Source organism: Phalaenopsis equestris, unplaced genomic scaffold (genome assembly GCF_001263595.1).
Source record: "Phalaenopsis equestris unplaced genomic scaffold, ASM126359v1 Scaffold000535, whole genome shotgun sequence".
In the NCBI taxonomy this organism is placed as follows: domain Eukaryota; kingdom Viridiplantae; phylum Streptophyta; class Magnoliopsida; order Asparagales; family Orchidaceae; genus Phalaenopsis; species Phalaenopsis equestris.
In genome coordinates, this window is record NW_018164975.1 from 291,468 (window position 1) to 313,573 (window position 22,106).

Below are 22,106 nucleotides of genomic sequence, written 5' to 3' on the forward strand. Positions count from 1 at the left end.
TATATATCGACTCTTTTAGTTACGGGAGGGAGAGGAAATGAGAAATTAAAGAGTTGAGTAGAAGGGAGAGGAAGCGAGGAGTTGAGAAGTTGAAATGAATTGTCGGGAATCCAACGAGATGAATTCAACTATAAAATGTCGCATGCAACTTACCTATAGCGTCGAGCAATTTCTAGTGCAAAAATAGAGCAGCTAGTGTCACGTCGATCAAAGAAAAGATGCTCTCGTGGCATCTTCGAGCTTCGAGTAAGCATTTGGTGCAAATGTAGATGAAGAGCCACGTGCAGAAAAAGAAACTAAAGAAGAAGAAGAGGTTGACAAACCCTAACTGTGGCATGAGACACTGTGAGAGAAGATCATTTGCGCAATGATCGCTCAACCCTGAGCGATTGAAGGAGAAGAAAGTAAGGAAGGATGCGGCGATGCTTGATCTCGGGCGTTTGAGCAGAAGAAGAAAGGGAAGAGGGCAGCAACGTGGAGGGTCGAGCAAGGCAGAAGGCGCGAGAGGAGAGCTGAAGTTGCATGCGGGTTCCAATCGAAGGAGAAGCTCTAGGGGGAAGAAGGCAATGAGTGTAGAGGGGTTAGGGGTTTGCGTGCGTGGTTTAATTCGATCGGGTTATAAAGGTAAAATATAATTTATTTAAATGATTATATATATATATATAATTTATTATTTAATACATTTGGTTAGAATTTCAGATTTGGAGGCGAAGGGTGAGAGCTACAGAAAGAGGAAGGTTGATTCGAGCAAACTTCGGTAAGAAAATTTCAATTTCTAATATAAATATAATTAATGAATTTAATTATGATTACATAAAATAAAGTAATAAATTTAATATTTAAATAATGAAAGTTAAAGGTTAATTAAAATATTAAATTAATTTAATTTTATACCATGTTAGGTCTCCAATTGATTCAAAGCCAATACAAATCAAATAACAAATTAATTGACATCAAGGGGAGTACTCTTGTTCTTATACTATGGTGATATTTTGTTTATTCTAGGCCAAATGTATTTATTTATCATTAGTTATATTGAAATTACTGTAAAACTAATGATTTTAAGATCTATTGAATTTTTATTTATGATTTAGGAATTATATGTGTGCACATCATTATTGAATGATTTGACTGTTATGTAAATGAGAAATGAATCTTTTTTATAAGAAAGTTATATTTTTATTAAATGGTTATATGTGTATGATTAATTGTGATGGAGTCAGCTTTTGATAGTACTAGTAAGGGAACACTAAGGTACTGATGCGCATATATGAAAAAAGATATTGATATTAAAATACATTAATTAGTACAAACTTTTAGAAGATGCTCATGTGACGGTTGTATAGATATAAAATGACATTGATATGTTGTTGATATAATAAGTCTTTTTTTGAATAACATCAAATATTTATATTGATTTATTAAAAAATTTAACTAACATGCATAATGTTTTCTTTTTCCATTTTATTCTTAGTTGAGGAAGATGAATATTCAATGGCTTGTTTAGCGCCATATTATTTTTAAACTAACTTTTCAGGTAAATTTTAAGTGATTAAAAGATGAGTGATAGAAGGAAAAATATTTATAGAAAATGCAGAAAACCAGTAATGAGGAAATGTTAAATATATTTCCTTAATTTAATTTGAGTAATGACTTTCATTTGTTAAATTGTGGATGAATATAAAAAATTTAGTTTCTACTGTTCAATCTTTTGCTTTTGTCTTGGTTAATTCCAAGGCTCGGGCTGGATCGTGACAATATATGTGTCGCCTACCGTAACTCTTTGATTGACAAAGTTTGTAAAACCTCTGTGGTCACAAGTTCGAAACTACCTTTGTGCGGGGTGAAATTTTTAGACATATATACTGCTAGTAATTATAGAGTATTTTTTGGTAACTCTCCTCTACCACCTTTAAAAATTTTGATCACTAAGGATGGGCTCAATCTTCCTTATATAGGGACCCTCTAAGAATACTTTGTAATCCTTTATACAAATTTAATTTTTGCTTAAAAAATGCGTACAAATATATGCACGCACACACACACACACACACACACACGAAAAAATGCGTACAAATATATGCACACACACACACACACACACACACACACACACAGAGAGACATACATACATACATGTATATATGTATATATATAATGTTTATCTTGCAAATATTTAATTTTTATAAACTAAAACTAAAGACTTTTCCTTAAGAGAAATCAAATATTAGGGTTGCTAATCATAGCTTAATAAAATAAGATGTAGCCATATTCATTTCGTCATTTGGAAACCTTTCCATCTTTAAAAGCATAAAATTTCCAAAATTAATCTAGAAATAATTATAGATCATTTACTTACTATTTTTAGCTTTTTTAACTTAACCTTGAATCTTTCCACCAACAGTAAACTCGTTACTTAATAGGGTTGACCTAAGCAGATCTCTACAAGACTTAGTCTAGTTCCAAATACTTTTAAACCACCTTAAACATTCTAAGAAATTATGAAACTCTCCGGATCATTTCTAGTCATATTACTTAATTTTATCTAGCATTTTGTTTCCTTGAATTTTCTTATGTTTATCACACAAAAAACCTATTGTTTATACTCAAGATCTCAAGTTTGATAGATTTCAAGCCAAGTTAGCCACATAATTGATAGTTCATTGATTCCACATAATTTTCTCTTACTAAATCTTATATAATCTTTCCAATTTTCCTAAAGTATCTAAAATCTTATTTAGCCACAATTTAGGGTTCCAGCCATAGGCATATATCACAATTCAATCAATTGGGCTAAATTAGTTTTTTTAAGGTTAGGTCAAATTTGAATGAGCTAAGCCAACTACTCTTTTTATATTACATTAGACTTATTAGCCAATCATATTAGAATATATTTAAATGTTTAGCTGACTTCAAATTGTCCAATCTTTGGGTTAATGTCTCAACAAGGTAAATTTTGTCCCATTGGGTCAAACTAGAGCACAAAGTAGTCTAATCTACTCCAATAGTCAACTGTGATCAATCTACCTATTATTTATTAATATAAACTCTATGGGAGTGGTCTGACCATGTGATTAGCGTATTTGGTACAAATTTCTTTATGAAGTTTAAGCATCTAAAATTGTTCAAACTAATTGGAATTTAAATTTAACTCAAGCCAAAAATGAAACATAGTTCACTCAAATTTATAATGAGTTCTCTAGTTTTTGTAGGGTTAACGTCGTGTGAAAGAAATGCGTAGTTTGCTAAGGGCTAAGGGGCATAGATCGTGTGACGTAGAAGTGGTGTTTGTGATGACAATGAGTAGGAATCAACAAAATCTAGCAAAATATGTCGAAGAAGAGAAATCTCATAATGGGTTGAGGACAAACATTGATGTGATCTAGTGTCATGTCAAGGTGAAGGGAAAAATAAATCAGTAGGATTTGATGTCTACGAGAATGAAGTAGGTTTTGTGATAGCATGAAACATTCATCAATGTGATCTAAAGCCTTGTGAAGAAAATTAGAGTTCGTTACAATATTAATTAGTGTGTGAAAGAGAGAAAATATTCATTTACAATATGCAATGAATGATGAGAGAGAAGAGGAGTTCGTGACAAGTTGGGGCAGGTAGCGATGGAGCAATCAATGTGCAAAGGGCTGAGGAGTGAGTAATGAATCCTTTGTGCAAATCAATGCGGACCAATAGTTTAAGTGATTTAAATAAGATTTGGACCTGAGTTCCAATAATATTTGTGTTCAGATTGAATTACTTTTTAAACTAATTCAAACTTTAGAACTTAAAAGATATTTCAGAAATATAATAAATTATTCTTCATTAAAGATAATGAAGATTTGCACACACATCACTCAATTCCTTTGTATTTATATATTAACACCAAAACATCAATTTTTATATACTTGCCATTTTACCCATTTATGAAAATGTGTAATTCAGTGTTAAAAATTAAAATGATGATATTTTTTGTGGTATGAAAGGTTTTGATGTATAAATGTAAAAGATAAAGTTTAGATGGTAGTTATCTAAATACATAAGAATAAGGTGGTGTGTGCAAATGACCCTCAACATAATTTGGTTTAAGAAAATTTTTATGCATGTTCCAAAAAAATCAACTAGAAAATATTTGGTCAAAGGTGTGTATTATAATGACTATAATGTCAAATTCCCATATTAGACTCCTTGTTTCAAATTTGCCACTCATAAAATATTACATCCAATTAAGATAAGTATGAATTTTATATTATTTAAAAATATTTAATAATATTATTATCACAATATCACTAAGGATCTGTTTGGGGCAGCTTGTGCATTTCAGGATTTAAGATAAACAATTTATTATGAAAGGCGGCCCACAGGAGTCGACCCGCAACCTGTGATTAGTGTAACAAAAGTCCAAAAAAGACATACAATATTTTTAAAAATGCGCAAAACTTAGAGGAAAAAATATTACATCAGTACTACGCACGTAGAGTAACGTGCGTAGCCAATAGAATCACGCAATGACACCCCGCGCGACAGAGAAAAGAAACGACGCAGTAACACAGAGAATATTCCCCAATGTTATTTATGTGTTATTGTGCGTTATTCATGTGTTATTGTGTCATGGGAATATTCCTGGTGTTATAATAACACAATAACACATCAATAACACATCAATAACACATGAATAACACACAATAACACATGAATAACACGGGGGAGAATATTCCCCCGTATTATTGCGCCGTTTTTCCTCTGTTGGAAATATTCTCCGTGTTATTCAGGTGTTATTGTGTGTTATTCAAGTGTTATTGTGTCCTGAGAATATTCAATATTCGAGAATATTCTTGGTGTTATAATAACACAATAACACATGAATAACACACAATAACACATGAGTAACACACAATAATACGTGAATAACACAGGGAATAATATTCTCCGTGTTACTGCACCGTTTTTTTTTCCCTATCGCGCCGGGTATCATGACATGATTTCATTAACTATGCAATCACGCCGGGTATCATGACATGATTTCATTAACTATGCACGTTACTTCTATGTATAATACTCTATGTATAATAGTGATGTAATATTTTTTGAAGTTGGAAGGCCGCATTTATAAGCTGCCCCCAAACGCCTAAATATCATCCAATACCAGCAATCTATAAATTTTTCAGACGCAGTTGTTTATGAAGTCTGTCGCCGGTGTTTCAGGTTTTAACCAGTTTAGTTTGTTGCTGAGCTTGTCGGGTGGGCAAAGCATAAACCCTCGAACTCCATCTAAACCCTAATGGGGTGGTACCAGTGAACTTGTCTTATTAGGTTCTCATTTACAGGCAAGAGGTCAACTCAAGTGTTGTAAGGTTCAATGTTTTCTTCTTTTTGCATTTTTTATTCATTTTTTCTGTTTTTTACACTGGCAATTCTGATGAAGTAGCTCGTTATCTTCATTTTCGACACAGGGTGGTTCTCTTGAAGGAAGGTCGATTGAAGTTGTTAGTGCTGTCATTCTTACTAACTTGGTGGGGAGTCAAGGCGATGTCAGCTTTATCAAACATTTGGTTCTTCCGAGGTGTTTTTAAAAATTTTTGCTTTGTTTCCTTTAAAACTAGGTTGAAGTTTCGATCCTCTTTTCTTTTGATTTTTTTTTAATTTTTTTATACAACCAAATTGGATTGAAGGATGATTTCTCTTGTTTCTCAGATGGATCCATGCAAACAATGCCATTTTCTGGTGAAGTTGTAACTGGAAAATCATCCCCTCAAAAGGTTCAGTCGTTTTGAATCTCAATTACAATATCATGAATCCCGTTTTCAATTTTAGTGCAGTAATTTTGTATACTGAGTCCAAATGTACGCCTTATGAAGAAGTAGAAAATTTAAGAGTTATTCCTAATGAAAATCTCTGCTTCATGCACCCTACAATGGAAGTGGGAATTTTCGGTAAATTCATCATTTTATCATAAAAATTATTGCTTCTTTGCTCAAATGAATTTTTGGTCATTATGGAATTTGTAGAGACAATTTCTTAGAGAGTTCGAACCAGCCAAGATTAAGTGGAAGGGATCCTACTACTGGAAGGCTGAAAATTTTTCTATAATAAAGTGTGCAAGAAAGGATGAGAAGTTCAATCCTTCATCAATTGAACCACCCCCCTACCATGTTTACTTGGATTCAACTTCTGGACAGCTTGAACCAGCTTCAGGTGCTAGGGCTAGTTTACCAGGAAAGGAGTACTGGCCTGAGGGAACTGCTGACCGTGTGAGGGCTGCGAGGTCTCCTGAACCTGTTGGCCAGTCAGGAGGGAAACCTTCTTATGGCAAGAATCCTGGAAGCAGGAGGAAGAAGCGCATGACACTAGCTGCTGCTTCAGAGACCCTTAGAACTAGTGCAAATAGTGGGAATGTTCAAGATAATATGAATGATCCAGAAAACAAGGGTGAACTTGATGGCAACATTAATCTAGATGATAGCAGTGATTTACATGTGCCTGCAAGCTCATGCTCATATAGTACCTTGGATAAACCTAAAGAACCATCCACTGAATATGTGGTTTATAAGACCGAGGAAGAGGATGAGAATCTTAGTCCTTATGAGTTGGACAAAAAGATGGGACGCCCACATGCCTTTATCGATTCATCAAAGGTTCGTCCAATTGAAGAATCACAATCAAGTGAAGATCTTTGGTGGAATTGGAGGAAGCCTGAAGAAGGGCAATGGTCTAGGTGGCAAAGGAGGCGTCCGGATGTTGATACGGTTGGTATAATAAAAAAAAATTCTTTCAAGAAAGTGTTGAAGTGTTAATTTTACTGCATGTAAATGAACGTACTTCAGTTAATTTGCATCATAAGATGGTCCTTTATTGCTTGGGAGCAAAAGGTATTATATCTAGAAGGTTGGGGCAAGTTTTAGATGGCTATTGCTATGTGTGGTTTTTGCAGGTCTTTGCCAAGGCAATGGCAGAAACTGGTCAAATAAAGCTATATGGAGATCATCCAACCGTAACTGAAGCTACTCTTGCACGGGCTCGAAAACATATATTTAAAGAGGAAAGGTGGATGTGATACACTTACATATATACATGATTGTCATCTTTTTTGACACTCAAACATGTTGTAGATGAATTTAAATTTTTGCTAAGGTTTTCTGCTTGCATTTACTTCATATGATACTGTGGTGTGGTTAGTATAATTCCTACTACCTATGTTCAAGCCCAACCCCAAGGTCACATCTATCTAAATTACCATCATATGTTAGTGTATCATCGATAACTAGGCTAATAATATTCTTCAAGATCTGTTTGCCATATGACTCAATGACAAATGCCATCTTTAAAAGGTTTTTGCTCCCAATTCTAATTTTAATAGGATAGACACATAGATGAAAGCTCAAAATGCAGCAGGCTATTTATTTTTAATTTTTTTTTTCATGTAAGATTCTTAATTATTGACATAAGTTTATATATTATTCATAAACAGGTTACCTTAATATGTGATACACTTGAAATGACATACGCTATTCTTAAATGGTTTGATACTGAATTTTAGTTGCTTTTAGAATAGAAAAAAATTACAATTTTTTTGTTTCTGATTTTAGGTTCAGCACATAGTTTTTCCGTCACAGTTCTTAATGGTTAGATTTTGTAAGGCTTTAATACCTTCAGGAAAAAAAAAATTAAAATATATTTTCTTCTATTTCTGGAAAATCATGAGAGGTGAATATGAATTTTAGTTTTGTTGTTTTGACAGCTCAAATTGTTAGCTTATAGCCTGCTGAATTATCTGCTAGGGTGTACTAATATAAGAAACTGGTTCTATAAGGAAACTGTTTAATCAGTCTGAAATAATATTTTACCTGAAACACTTTCTGTTATCTATTAACGTTTTCTCATTGAGGTGTACATCTAGAAGTCCTTTAAAGATATTGTTGAGGTTAGAAAATGTTGGATAAACATTGCACGTTGGTTTTTTAAGCGGAAAATTGCAGAAGGGAAAGGAGGATTTGGCATATTAAATAGAATGGATGCTTAATCAGTGTTAGAAAAGGATGAGTTATGGCGTAATTACTATTTTTGAAGTATTTAACTCGTAAATTCAAAGAAGAGAAATTGGAAATATCAGTTACAGATAAATGGAATTAGATATTGTTACTCCCTCTCTCTCTCTCTCTGAATACACGTGTAGGCCAGTTTTCTGTGCTTTTGTCATTTGATAACTCAACATACCAATCTGATTGTTATGAACCCTTGACCGCTTGAATGGCAAGTTAAACTCTTTATTACAGCTTATAATTTTCTTGTTGAAATGACTGAAAGACTATCAAAAACTGATAATGAGAGTCCTTATTGTCAAGACTTCTCATATCCCCAGTATGATTAGGCTTTGAATGTTGTTTCCTTACTAACTTCACGGTGTTTCGAGATTCCAGCTGGGTATTTTTGTTCCATGTCAGCTGAAATTTCTTGCATTTCTTTTTTAAATTTACCATATACTTTAAGCCATTTTATTTTCATATTTTATAACTTTTGATGCTTTTTTTGTTATTTGAGGAGTATACATTCGATGCATTAAGTTTCCTTATTTCTCTGTTCATGTTTTTTCCTCAATCTGTATAGTTGGTAGTGGCAGAGCTCCTAGTTAAATCCTTTTTTTGTTTTAGTGTTGATGAACCTAACTTTATTTGCTTTAGTTAGTTCTTTTCACACGAATGTCTTCAATGTCTTACTATTTATGTGTGTTTCAACTAATTGTTATTTATGTTGTGCCTTCATTTGGGATCTTCATTAAAGCATAATAAAGCTCTTATTGTATGTAATATTGAGGTTCTGAGAAATTATTTTCTTGAATTATGATTGGAAATCAGACTTCAAGCTGAGCAGAAGAGATTAGAGGATATAGGACCAATAGCATATTATGCAGAATGGGTAAAAGCATGGACTAAGGACACTTCACGAAAGGCTGTGCAGGAACATTTTGAAGCAACTGGTGAGGATGAGAATACCCAGCTCATCACAATGTTCCAGCACCAAACTGCAGAAGAATATCGCATCATGATGGGCACTGATGTTCGTATTCAACGAGATCCTTTAGCCATGCGGATGCGTGAAGAGCTAATCAAAGAGAGTACATAAATTCAACTTTACCTTTTTTCTTCAGCTTTGAGTTCTTTTCTAGCCATAAATCTAATTAAGACTTCTGGCACTTGATGTTGGCGTGAAGCTGCTTAATTATCAATTAATAGTCTTGTATCATACTAAAATGTAAAGGTGATAATTTGCGTAATAGTGTTAATACATGCAGTTAACTCAGCTTCAGTTATACTTGTGTAATATCATTAAATATTATTGTCAAGCACCATTAATTCTCTCCCAAATTTTGTGTGGTTGATTTGAAAAAAATAAAATTTAAACTATTCAAGTACCATATAATTTAGTTGCAATTACTACATAGTTACTAAAAATTAATAACCTTTAAAATGACTAAAATATTTACTTCAATGTATTCTAGGTTTTCCCTTACAAGTGCTTCAGAAAAGGTTCAGTAACTTGTTAGAAGTTGTTAAACATTTTGGTTGAGTCTGTAATATCTGTTGGTCAGCATGTGGTATCTGTTCTTTCTACCTTCATATTGCGTTCTATGATAAATAGACACTTCATCTCAGCCTTGCTGCATTCGCCACACCCTGCCATCATCACAACTCAGCTCGGGGACTTGAAAATTCTAAGGTGGGAACAGACGGCGGTGAAAATACAAATTTAGTTTCATTTTATATCACTAACAATTAATCATAAAAAATAATTGAAAGAGCTATTAAAAAATAAATGCAATTATAAATTTATCTTAATTTTTTCTGATCCCATATTCTATATACATTTTACTTTATTACTTATTTTTACTCCAAAGTTAAGCTTAGAAATAATAGTTTAAACCATAATGAGCTATTAACTATTAGTGAATACTCATATTTCTAAAGTATAAAACATAACGAAAGAGAAATAATATGAATTCTTTTTAAGTATATTGAATCAATTTTTGAATAATTAACATTTGATTATTCAATTTTGACCATTAAGTGAAGTTTAGAATATTTAATAGTATAGTATAATAACTTATCTTTATTTATGTTATTTTCATCCATTATAAGAGCACCGTCTAGGTTATATCAATTAAAATATATCAATATTAATATCATTTTTCAGTTTACGTGCAACTGGTACTTTAGCAACCACAACTAATATTATAAGAGGTGAACTGGTCATATTCAACATGCACATACAAACACATATATTTTATTTTATTTGCATTATGCATATCATTCCTTTTTTCATTATAATCAATATAAATAGGTTTAAGTGTGCAAACCTATATTATTTATTTCCATATGACTAATTTACTAGTATGATAGAATAATCATATCATATTTGAAATATGAAGATATCTAAATAAATGTCATTCTAATGCAAGTATTTTAGAAAAATCATAATTTTATTATTATAATTTGAAAATAGGAGTATTCACCTCAAATCTTAATGGATATCGTTTATCTTTTGCTATCACTTCTGTTAAATGAGCTCCTAATTATACATATCAAAAATTAGTGTTAGTTATTTTTATTTAATTTTATTATTAAATATCATTTTCTTTAAATTACATATGCTTATTTAATTTTTTTCACCTAAGTATATATTTAGAACCAAATTAATATTTATCATTTAATTAAACGTTCGTAATTGAATTATTGATTTTTCTTTCCAAAATATTATTAAAAATTTTCTTGTTTTCTTCTTCTTATGTAATCTACCATCAATTTAAGAAGATGTAAATCTTTCTTAATTATTCTTATTGAATGTATAGCATCATTTTCAACCTTAATGTTTTAAAAATTAATTTTTTTTCTTACATAACATCCTATAGTTATTTAAATTTAACTGTTTTTTGTTAATCTGATTTTCATTTTTCAAACTATCTAACATTCTCTTATTCAAGTTTATCACTATGTTTTTAATAATCAAATATATGATATTTTAAATAAATTGTTAGATTCTATATTATAGTGTTAGCAATCATATATGGATTTATAAGTAATACTTTATACCTTATGCTACTATCATATACAACAACAACAACAACAAGCCTTTATCCCACTAGGTGGGGTCGGCTACATGAATCCTTTTTCTCCATTGCATCCTATTGAGTGTCATATTTCCATTTAATTCTAATATATATTAAGATCATTTTTTATATTAAGATCATTTTTTATACAATATATCCAAGACTTTTTAGGTCTACTTCTGCCTATCTTAACATAAGCTGAATCTAAAACATCTACTCTTCTAATCAGATCATTAGATGATTGACGTTTAATGTGCCCAAACCATTTAAGATGACTCTCTCTAATCTTGTCCGCCATTGGAGCTGCGCCAACCCGATCACGGATATATTCATTTCACATTGTCTCAAGTGTCAAACCGCTTATCCACCTAAGCATTCTCATCTCAGCAACACTTAATTTTGTTTTATGCTTTTCTTTTAAAGGCCAATATTTCACACCATAGAGCGTTGCAGGTCTTACCACCATCTTATAAAATTTTCCTTATAGTCTAAGTTGTACTTTTCTATCACACAATAATCCCGATGCATTCTTCCGCTACAACCAACCAACTTGAATACTACCAATAACATCCCCATCTATATCACCATCACTTTGAACAATAGATCCAATATATCTAAAACGTTTAGAGTTACTACTTCTAAAATTACATTCCATATATTCAGTTTTAGATCTACTCAAACGAAGGCCTTTAGACTCCAATTTAGACCTCCATAATTCAAGTTTTTTTTGAAATTTTTCTCAAGTTTTATCCACAAAAAGGATATCATCAGAAAAAAACATACACAAAGGTACAACCTTTTGCAAATGTTCAGTAAGAGCATCCATAAATGTAATCCAACTGAAATAGAAAAGTACTTGGTCGATCCTCCTTCTGTTCGAACATAGGTAACAAATCTAGTATACATATCTTTAATGACTTGAATATAAACCATATCAACACCTTTGTTCTCTAGAAATCTCTAGAGGACTTTTCTTGCAATCTTATCATAAGCTTTTTCGATATCAATAAAAATCATTCTCCTTATTCTTTCTGTACGTCTCCATCAAACCTCTCAATAAATGTATAATTTCCATAATAGACCTGCCCGACATAAATTCAAACTGATTATGAGAAATTTTTGTTATCACGTGTTAACCTATGTTCAATTACCCTCTCCCATAATTTCAAAGTACGACACATCAACTTAATTTCGACACATCAACTTAATTACTTAATTCCTCTATAATTTGCACACTTTTATGCATCCCCTTTATTCTTAAAAATGGGGATCAAAATACTCTTCCTACAATCCTTAGGCTTTTTTTTATTTTTAAGATATTATTAAAGAGTTTAGTAAGCCAAAAAACTCCCAAATCTCCTAAATATTTCCACACTTCAATTGGGAATACAAAAAAATATTTTGTTTTTTAGTGATATATTTCTTAAAGTATTATTATTTTTATAAAAATTATTTTGTTTTTTAGTGATATATTTCTTAAAGTATTATTATTTTTATATTCAAAATTTTCTAACTTCAAAGAATTAAAGTGTCGGGTTAACTTTACTTTATGTTTTACATTTAAGAAAATTAAATTAAATAAATACTAGCCTTAAATCAAGAAATCAATACACCATTTTAAATCTTACGTCTGAATTTCTTGTTTGGCGATTGAGTGGTTATCGATCGCTTTCTTCTTTCACTTAAAATCTTTAAAAATAAATCAACCTCTAAACATTAATTATATATTAAATATTACATAAATCTAAAATTATTATTTGTTAGATATAAGTTAATAATTATCAACACTTTTTCATGCTCATCAACATTGAATGAACATCGAGCGTAGTTTGGTTTGACACATTAAACCTCTCTCTCACTCATCTTCTGTCCAAGTGAGTTCACCCACAGGGTTTATTTCACACTCTATCGTCCACCACAAGAGATTTGCAGTCGCCATTCATATTTGATGCTGCTCTTAGTTTTGTGCGCTTTTTATTGTTTGAGCACGATGATTGGCCCTCTCATCCTTGCATATGTCGTCCATGTTCACAATCGTTACAAGATACTTGCCTATGCGATGCATGCGGCTTCAATTTCATTCGAAATCATAGGTATAGGTGCTTGCTCAACTTCCCATAGACTTCGTCTGTCTCTCTCTCTCTCTCTCGCTCTCGCTCGCTCTCATCTCCTCTTGTAGCAGCAAATAACCCCTTCCCTCATGATTGCTTTGACTTCCAAATCACCTTCTCTTTGTCTCTTTGCTTTGTTTTCGTTGCTTCGTACTCCCATTTCGACTCCTACTCTTTAACTTGGTCTGTTGCTCGAGCCCCCCTTTCGTTACTTTAATAAAATATAACTGGTTCTCAATACCAGAGGCATTATAATCTTCCACACAAAAAAATTCATCTTTAAAATTTACATTCCATAATAGTTACTTTTCTGGCATGAATCATTTACCTCAACTTTACCAAGAGAAAGTTATAACATTTATACTAGAAAATCATAACAGATTGAAGCCCATACAAAATGAATGCCAAAGTAAAACACGCTTCTAATTTATCAAAACATAGCAATGCATATAAGATAACACTTAAATATAATAGTGACGAATAATACTGACCAGACATTATGATATCATTAATTATAGTAGTTGGATCTTCAAACTCTCTGTGAGTGAGAACATAAACTTGAGATTGGAATTTTGTCTTGTTTGTTTTTGAGTGGGAAATTAAGCTTTTGACTCTATCATCATTTGCCCATCTACAGTCTTCTGTGAAAGGGCTCTATTTAACATGTGTTGGAGCCCAAGAAACATTCATCTTTATACTGCTTTTCACATTTGACAGAGAAATTTATGGTACTTCGAGTCATGCCACTACTAAAACCACCAAACTAAATTCGGGATTTATCTATTTGATTCATTTGATTGAGCTAAAACTTCTCCTTGATTGAGCTACAACTTCCTCTCATATGTCTCTTTATGCTTTTGAGTAAGTTGAAAATTAATTTTCACTTTTTGTAGCTCTTTCCATTAGCACTACGTAGTCTTTAATCCCCAAAAGAACCAATGACTACATGATAGAATCCTTCAATCTATAAAGAAATCTATAAACTCCTCTTTGTCGTTGATACCGGCTGTGATGCATACGTTGATAATCTAGTGAACTCTGCTTCATACTACATGATTGTCTTTTCATCTTCTACAAACTTGATGAACTTGTTCTGCATCTATATATGTGCAAATAGGGGAATAAACCACACTAAATAGTTTTACAAAATCATCCCTATTTATCATTATGGTATATCCCCTAAGCTATTATGATGCTACCTATGCCATTGATTCTCCATCCACTACAAAATGTATTTTGTAGTTGTCGTTTCATTCAAACACGTCATGCTGTGTGATATATTTTCTATCCATATCAGTCAGTTCTCCGCTTAAGTCGGACCTTCCATTCCCTTGAGCAAAGGTAGACATAAACCTTGAAACATTTTCAAGTATTTATTTATTGTTATAGTATTACTTGAACTAGATTATGATCTGGAATCTTAAATTGGCTGCGTCATTGTCGCTATCATCTTGGTGAAAGCATTAGTGTTCACAATTATAGCAGGTGGTAATTTTTCATTTCCCATCATATTTCCTCTCTAACATTTGCTTTGAAGCAACTTGTAATGAGGGTCAAAAGTTTGAGTCTAGTCAGAGAGAGAAGTGACGCGCACACATGATACATGGATAACAAAAGTTTGTAAGTTTGAGTGGTGCATGGTAAAGGGTTGCAGTTGCTACATGAGGCATGAGAGAGAAATTTGATTGTGTATACTTAAGTTAACTCATATTAATAAACGTTGTGGATGATATCCATAAATTAAACAAATTATTGACATGGCTCAAATTGATTCTTAGATCTTGAAATAATGCACACTTGAGTTTTCTATAAATACAAATGAGTAGAAATCTTTTAGATGAATAAATAAAAAAAATCTATGCCCACAACTAAATGTCTTAGAGAAATAAATTGAGAAAAGAATTTGTAAAGAAATAGGATCTTTTTTATATGATGACTAAAATCGTTGTCTAATTCAAGTTTTTGATGTGTGATACATTATTTATGCGTTGTGCTTGTACATGATGAAGCATAAGTTTTTGAAGTCTGAAAGTGAACCAGGAAGCTTATGTTTTGAATACATTAACCATTAAGTTTCAAACCTATGGATTTAAAGCATTTTGGGAGAGCTTTGCTTTGACGTCGAACAAAGTGAGCTTGGGAGCTACTTTTTTAAAAAGGGGCATCTACATAAATACGTCACAATTCCTATGTATTTATATATCTAATACCTAAACTTTAATTTTTAGAAAACTGAAATCTTTTGTGTCACATAAAAAATATCACTTTTTTCTAACTTTTAAAAAGTAAAATACACCTTTGTATGCATAAATAAAGTGCTATAAATGTAAAAGTCAAAATTTAGGTGTTTGATTTGTTAAATCATAGAAATTTATGTAAATCTTTTTAAAAATGGTTTCTAGAATAAATGTCTATTTCTCCAAGCAGTGAGTTGTCTTTCTTTTACTTTCAATACATTCTTTTACTTGTCCATCAATATATCGTTGTTCCCAAACGATACAGTCAACCCTTGGTCTTTTGGTGGAGCTATTTTTATCCAAAATGGGAATGCCTGCCTGTAGAAACTTCATATGTATGAAGTTAGTATCTTTTGCATGCTAGTCAACTTATTCATCACTATCAGCATTCTGTGGAACCTATCCATCATGAAAGAATCAAGATTACTGATCTCTTGATGATCGACCTCTATGTTACTAACTTGAGGCACAAAATGGGAGTTCTTTGCTATTTGAATTTTTAGATCACCATGGATTGTTGGGCAAGGTGGTGCTTCCTTGTTTTGGTTATTCTTGGCAGCTGTAGGTTTTTTATGGTGGGGGTGGCGTGTGGTAAGATGATCACCATGGTGTATGGATGAAACTGTACTTCCCTGTTTTCTTGTTCTCCTTTATTTTGTGGTTTCAGTGGTCTGATTTTATTTTGAAGTGGATATAAGGCAATCTCTGGATGTGACAAGTTTAGCAGTTCAAATAAAATCTTATTCTCTTTGGATTGACAAATTTTTTACCCGGATATGAATATTGATAGATCATTTGAAATGTTTTGTTTTTCTTTAATCTATCTTGTAGATTAAAACAATGCAAGTAATGTGCTTGATTTCAACGTTTTTCAGTATGGGGTGGCGATCCAGTTTACCCAACTATCAACTATGTTCAAGATCCAGAAGAAGTAATTGATTACAGAGGCCCAAATTTCCATGAGCCTACACCTGACGTACTGGCTTACCTTATGGAGGTAGATAATCTACAAATGGAAATTCTAGTTTAAAGCAGGGAAAATATTACTGGCATCAACAGGTGGTAGTTACATAATTTATGAATAAGTGTGATGGTTCTTTGTATATAAGTTTGATATAAGTTTGTCTATAGGCGAAGTACAAGACGAAGTGCAAAGGGGTATTTTTGCATTAAAGTATGAAGCACAAATAAAACAGATACTTCAATTAATCTCAGTACACTCTATAGACTCCCTAAATTTCAACATTGAGAGAACACTGCATGGTAGAAAATATTATAGCAACCTTTATAGCACATAAAATGGTAAAAATATTTTGAGCATATTCAATCAAATATCAACAAAGAGCAGCACAAGGTAGTATGCTAATTAAATTTCAACAAGAATCACAAGAGCTTTGAAGCATATTGTTATGAAGACCAAAAGTTTGAGTCCAGTCACAGAGGGAAGTCACGTGCATATTATACATGGAAAGCAAAAGTTTTGTGAGTTTGAGTGGTTGCACGGTCAAGATTTGCAGTTGTTACATGAGGTACGTGAGAGAAATTTGAGCACGTGCAAGATTTAGAAGAAAATGAGCTCAAGGGGAAGACATTATATGTTTGAGCTGTAGAGTTTGAGCCCTTGCACCGAAAGAGACGTAATTTGTGAAGCATACGAGCTGGCATGCCTGATGTAAAGGATTTATATGTAAATTGTGATGAATTGGGATTTAGGAATTGTTTCCCAGATGAACTCAGAGCTTGTTGAAGAGTACAGCACTTCGCTGTGCAATTATGCATGTGCTACTACACGGCACTTATGTATTGTAAAACATTGTTGTTGTGCTTAACTTCAATAGCACACTTTTGGTGACATTGACCCTGATTGTCGGATTAGCTCGGCTTCTTCAGCAAAGAAGAATATCTTGCTAAGTACTAGTGGCTAGATTAATATAGCGATCCCTCATTGAATAATTTTGTGGAATTGATAGCCAAACATATTCTAGCTTCTGGACTAGCAAATTATGGACCAAAATTTCAATAATTGACTTGTAGAAGGTTGTCTCAACAATCGGGGAAACACGGAAGGTCGCAATGGCTTAACAGAAATGGGTGACCTACTTAGCAAAATAAAAATATCTAGTTTCATAAATTTATTTGTAGTTACTATCATAGTTTCAGATGGCATAAAAGATTTTGAAATAATCTGTAATATATGAAAATTTGAAACATTGACTATATGAATTAAAATGTAAAAGAGAAAAAAAATACTCGTCGTATAGAAAGAGGTGAAATTTGAGTATAATTTTATCAAGCATGCCTTACAAAATGTAAAATATATTGAATGCATTAAACAAAATTTTGTCATTGCAATGTCCATTTGATGTTTGAAAGTGTTGAATTGAGTGCAGCATATTTTTACTTCATCACAAGAAGGCTTATGTTTTAAAATTTATGTCATATAATGAGAAATCATGTTTAAATATAATATTTTAGACAAATCTTGAAGTTCTTGGACACAAAGTTGAGCATGTCAAAGGTGAATAAATTTTATATGAACTATGATATGAAAGAAATATTATCAACTAATCGGTGAATGTTTGCCCATCTCACGGTATGAAAATGCTAGAGTAATGTTGCTATGAACAAAATAATGAACCGCCAAGATATGTTGAAATAAAGAAGGAACCTAAGCTTCAAACAAATTCTTTTCAAAGCCCATAGAAGCTCAGAGAGATCCTTTGAAGCTTGAAGATGTGACATTTGAATCAAATCATTAAATTATGACAATAGCAAGCACAAGCACATGCAAACCATACAAGCTAAGCAGCCCTAGCCAAACGTTTAAGGAGCCATTTCTGATTACTCATCTTAATGAATCTTAAACGTGTTTGCTCATGAGCTGTGAATGATGTTGTTAATGACCCAAACTTATATCAAGTATATCCGTATAGAGTAAATTATGATATTTGTCCAGCATAAAAAAACTTGTTCAAATTCTTTGCAACATAGGAACTGAACATAAGTGAAATCTTATTGGCACGAGCTTCAATTAGTTTGTCGGATGTATAAGTTAACTTGCACATTTACATATTGTCTTTTTATTGATCCTGAATTTGGGATAGATAAATTAGAGCTGGAAGACACTGATATTGATGTTTTTTGAATTTATTATTGAAGGACCTGAAGTTCTGTTGACTTTGTAGCAAATTGAATCTATGCTCTATATGGATTCCTGTTTACTTGAGCCTTTTCAATAATTTTTAACTTCTTTTATTAAGAGAAGTGTTTCTTCTTTTCGCACAGCAAGGAAAAATTATATCAAGGAAAGAGCTTCAGGAAATTTTAGATAAAGAGAATAAACAAGAAGTTGAGGTGACTACTATTTTAATACTGAAGTATGCCATTTTATTCTGCCATATGGGAAAAATTTCTCCTGATTATCAAATTTTGTTTTTCCATTTGAGATTTCAGGTCACTGATATGGATGAGGCCATGGCAAGTGCAGTTGACATTGGAGAGAATGAAGTGAGGGGAACTGTAGTTTCTTTACTATTTCTTATGAAAAATTTATAATGTTTCTGTTTTGGATTATCCGAGCAGCTAGTTTGGCATGCACCATCGGACTTCCCACCTAGGAAGCTGCTTACTACGTTTTCCCTATTTCATAGGCTTGCAGTTAACTGTTTTATTTCTTCTTATAGGATGAAGAAGATAGTGAGGATGATGATGATGAAACCAATGATGAAGCTGAAGAAGATGTTGAAGAAGATGAGAAAATCACTCGCAATTGGAGTGTTTTTAAAACCACTCCTCAGCCTCCCAAATCCAAGGTGCTGAACAAACACTTGGTGCCTTTTTATAGGTGGATTTACATACATATCATTAATAACTTCTTAAATAACACACAAACACACTGCTATATATATATATATATATATATATATATAAAGCATTTCCTCTTCTCTTGTTTCTCTTCTTTAATTTATGCAATATGTTTTGTTTATTGGTCACCCTTTGGAGGATAGATAGATATACATATAGTGTTAGAAGTTATATTAGGAAATAGTTTATTCATGTGATAAGTTCAGAGGAATTAATTATTTCCTTAGATTAGGAGTTATATCTTTACTTTCATATTATTTTCTTTTTATTGTCTTTCCTATCGTGGGATTCATGTAAGGGTTATTTATAATCCCTTTCATATCAATGAATCCATTTCGCTTAATTCCATATTATTGTGACTTTCAACATGGTGTCAGAGCTAGGTTCTCTACCCCAGCCGCCGTTCATCCCTCCAGAGCTGTCGGACTCCCTTCCTGCCATTCTCCCAACAGGGAGGGACGCTTTCTCTCCCCAATCCTACTTGTTATCCCAGAACTATCCCCATATTAACTATTCACTACGAGCAGGCCTCCCAATCAATCAACCCAAGCTGTCTAGTTCCCTTCAGCCTCATCCTATCTGGGGTAGCAGAAGTTGTCTTCTTTACGGATGGTTGGAGGGCCAAATTCTCCCGTCGTTAGGTCAACAATCACAGGGCTTGCCTTGCAGATCAACGAGACAATTCGAGCATTCCTTCTGCCGCTGTGGATGACGAGCAACATCACCTTGATGAGCTCAGAGATCTTACCTCCGCTCTGTCTTCTCAGAGTTCCATCGTTTAGTGGTCCCACCGCTCCGTCTGGTCTACTCTCCTAGGTGGTGTGTGGTCCTCCATAACCTCCATTTTCTCTAGTTCTGAATTCCTCTTCTCTAGTCCCAAACCCAAGGAGAAGAGCGAGGAGTTAAAGAAGTGACTGAGGAAGCTTGCGGATATGATGGAGAGCAAGGAATACAATGAACTTGTGAAGGGTGTCGCTCTAAGGAGGTAACAAAGCCCTTTTCTTCTTATGAAGATCAGATAGCCTTTGGCCTGCATGTTGTGGTGGTGATGTTGACTGGCTATTTTTTTGGATTTGCTGCTTTTAGAGCTTTGTTCAACCAGTGCCGTGATGAATGCGGCCGGTGGCATCCTAGGAATGGTGATTTCATCCCTGACTGCCTCCCTTAGGTTTGATGGTGCACTGAATGTGGATGTGACTGATTTCTAGACTAACCTCGTTCCATACCCACTGATCCACTACATGATTTTCATCCTACACTATTGTTATCTCCACAAAGAAAGCCTATCAAGAGCAACTCTTTTTTGTCGAAATCACCAACAATGCCTTGAAGCCGTTCTCCATGATGGCCAAGTGTGATCCCCGCCATGGCAAGTACATGGCTTGTTGTCTCATGTATCGAGGAGATGTGGTGCCCAAGGATGTGAATGTTGTTGTTGCCACCATCAAGACCAAGTGCACCATCCAATTTGTTGACCGGTGCCCGATTGGCTTTAAGTGTGGCATTAATTACCAGCCGCCTATTATTGTTCCTGGTGGAGAACTTGCAAGGTGCAGAGGACAGCTTACATGATATCTAACTACACTAACATTGCAGAGGTGTTCTATCACATCAGTCATAAGTTTGATCTTATGTATTCGAAGCGTGCCTTTTTGCATTGGTATGTTGGTGAGGGCTCCATCGATTCTTCCCTACTGCCCAAAAACCCCATGCAGGCCCTTCTCTGCCACCGAAACTCTCTGCAGTCGGAAGTATCCTGTTGCTATGCCCTCCTGAGTGCAAAGCCTCCTCCTCTAGAGCTTTTTCTTTTGCGAGGCCTACTGCCAAAGCTATTCCTGAAGTAGGCGCTCCTTCGGAGCTTTTACTGCATCAGACCCTCGTTTGGAGTTTTTTCTTCCAGCTGGTCCACTGGAATTCTTCCTGCACTCCTCCGAAGCTTTTTCCTTCATTAGGCACTCCATAATTTTTCTCGTAGCATTACCTGTAAGAGCCTTCTGTCTATCTACAGACACTGCAGGAACTGCAGTCAAAGACAAGCTCAGTTTTCTGCTTCCCTACAAAATCTTTTGCAGTATTACCTAGAGGAGTCTTCTGTCTACTTACAGGCACTGCAGGAATTGCAGTAAAAGACAATCACAGTTGTCTACTTCTCTGCAAACTCCTCTGCAACATTACTTGTAGGAGCTTTTCGTCTACCTACAGACACTGCAGGAATTCCAACTACTATTTACTTTCCAGCAAACTCCCCCATAACATTACCTGTAGGAATCTTTCATCTACCTACAAATACTGCAGGAATTGCATTAAAAAATAACCGCAGTACGAGAGGAAAACTTCAAGTTCTATCTCTTAGGATCTTCTCGCTCATTGATGTTTTCAAATCCAAGTTGAACATAGTTTTCAACCATGTTTCAACATAAGGGGAGTGTTAGAAGTTATTAGGAAATAATTTATTCCTGTGAGAAATTATGAGGAATAACTTATTTTCTTAGTCTTAGATTATGAGTTATTTTCTTTCCTATTTTATATTTATTTATATTTATTTTCTTGGATTGAATTTATTTCAATTCCTATTTTGTGTTGTTTCTTTTATCTCCAAAATAATTAATATGAATTGATTTATTGGAGATAGTAGGAGTTATATTTTTTCTTTCATATTATTTTTTTATTGTCTTTCCTATTGTTAGATTTATGTAAGGGTTGTTTATAACCCATTTCATATTAATGAATGCATTCTGCTTAATTTCGCATTATTTTTAATTTTAAAACACACACACAAACACACAAATATATATATAT

The 22,106-nt window shown here is 33.3% G+C and overlaps 1 protein-coding gene across 3 annotated transcripts in view; it reads left to right on the forward strand.

Annotated features, from left to right (window-relative positions):
* The first annotated feature begins 5,149 nt into the window (after positions 1-5,149).
* Positions 5,150-22,106, forward strand: part of LOC110028876 (protein PLASTID TRANSCRIPTIONALLY ACTIVE 12) — a 32,517-nt gene continuing 15,560 nt past the window's right edge. For 2 of the 3 annotated variants that reach the window (XM_020730899.1, XM_020730900.1), the window contains exons 1-10: positions 5,150-5,348; positions 5,448-5,557; positions 5,689-5,753; positions 6,003-6,740; positions 6,926-7,038; positions 8,847-9,106; positions 16,319-16,440; positions 18,729-18,797; positions 18,897-18,950; positions 19,127-19,255. In XM_020730899.1, the coding sequence (XP_020586558.1) occupies positions 5,524-5,557; positions 5,689-5,753; positions 6,003-6,740; positions 6,926-7,038; positions 8,847-9,106; positions 16,319-16,440; positions 18,729-18,797; positions 18,897-18,950; positions 19,127-19,255 (1,584 nt within the window). In that variant the 5' untranslated portion in view covers positions 5,150-5,348; positions 5,448-5,523. The remainder of the gene's footprint in view (positions 5,349-5,447; positions 5,558-5,688; positions 5,754-6,002; positions 6,741-6,925; positions 7,039-8,846; positions 9,107-16,318; positions 16,441-18,728; positions 18,798-18,896; positions 18,951-19,126; positions 19,256-22,106) is intronic. The other variant, XM_020730901.1, reaches the window with a different exon arrangement.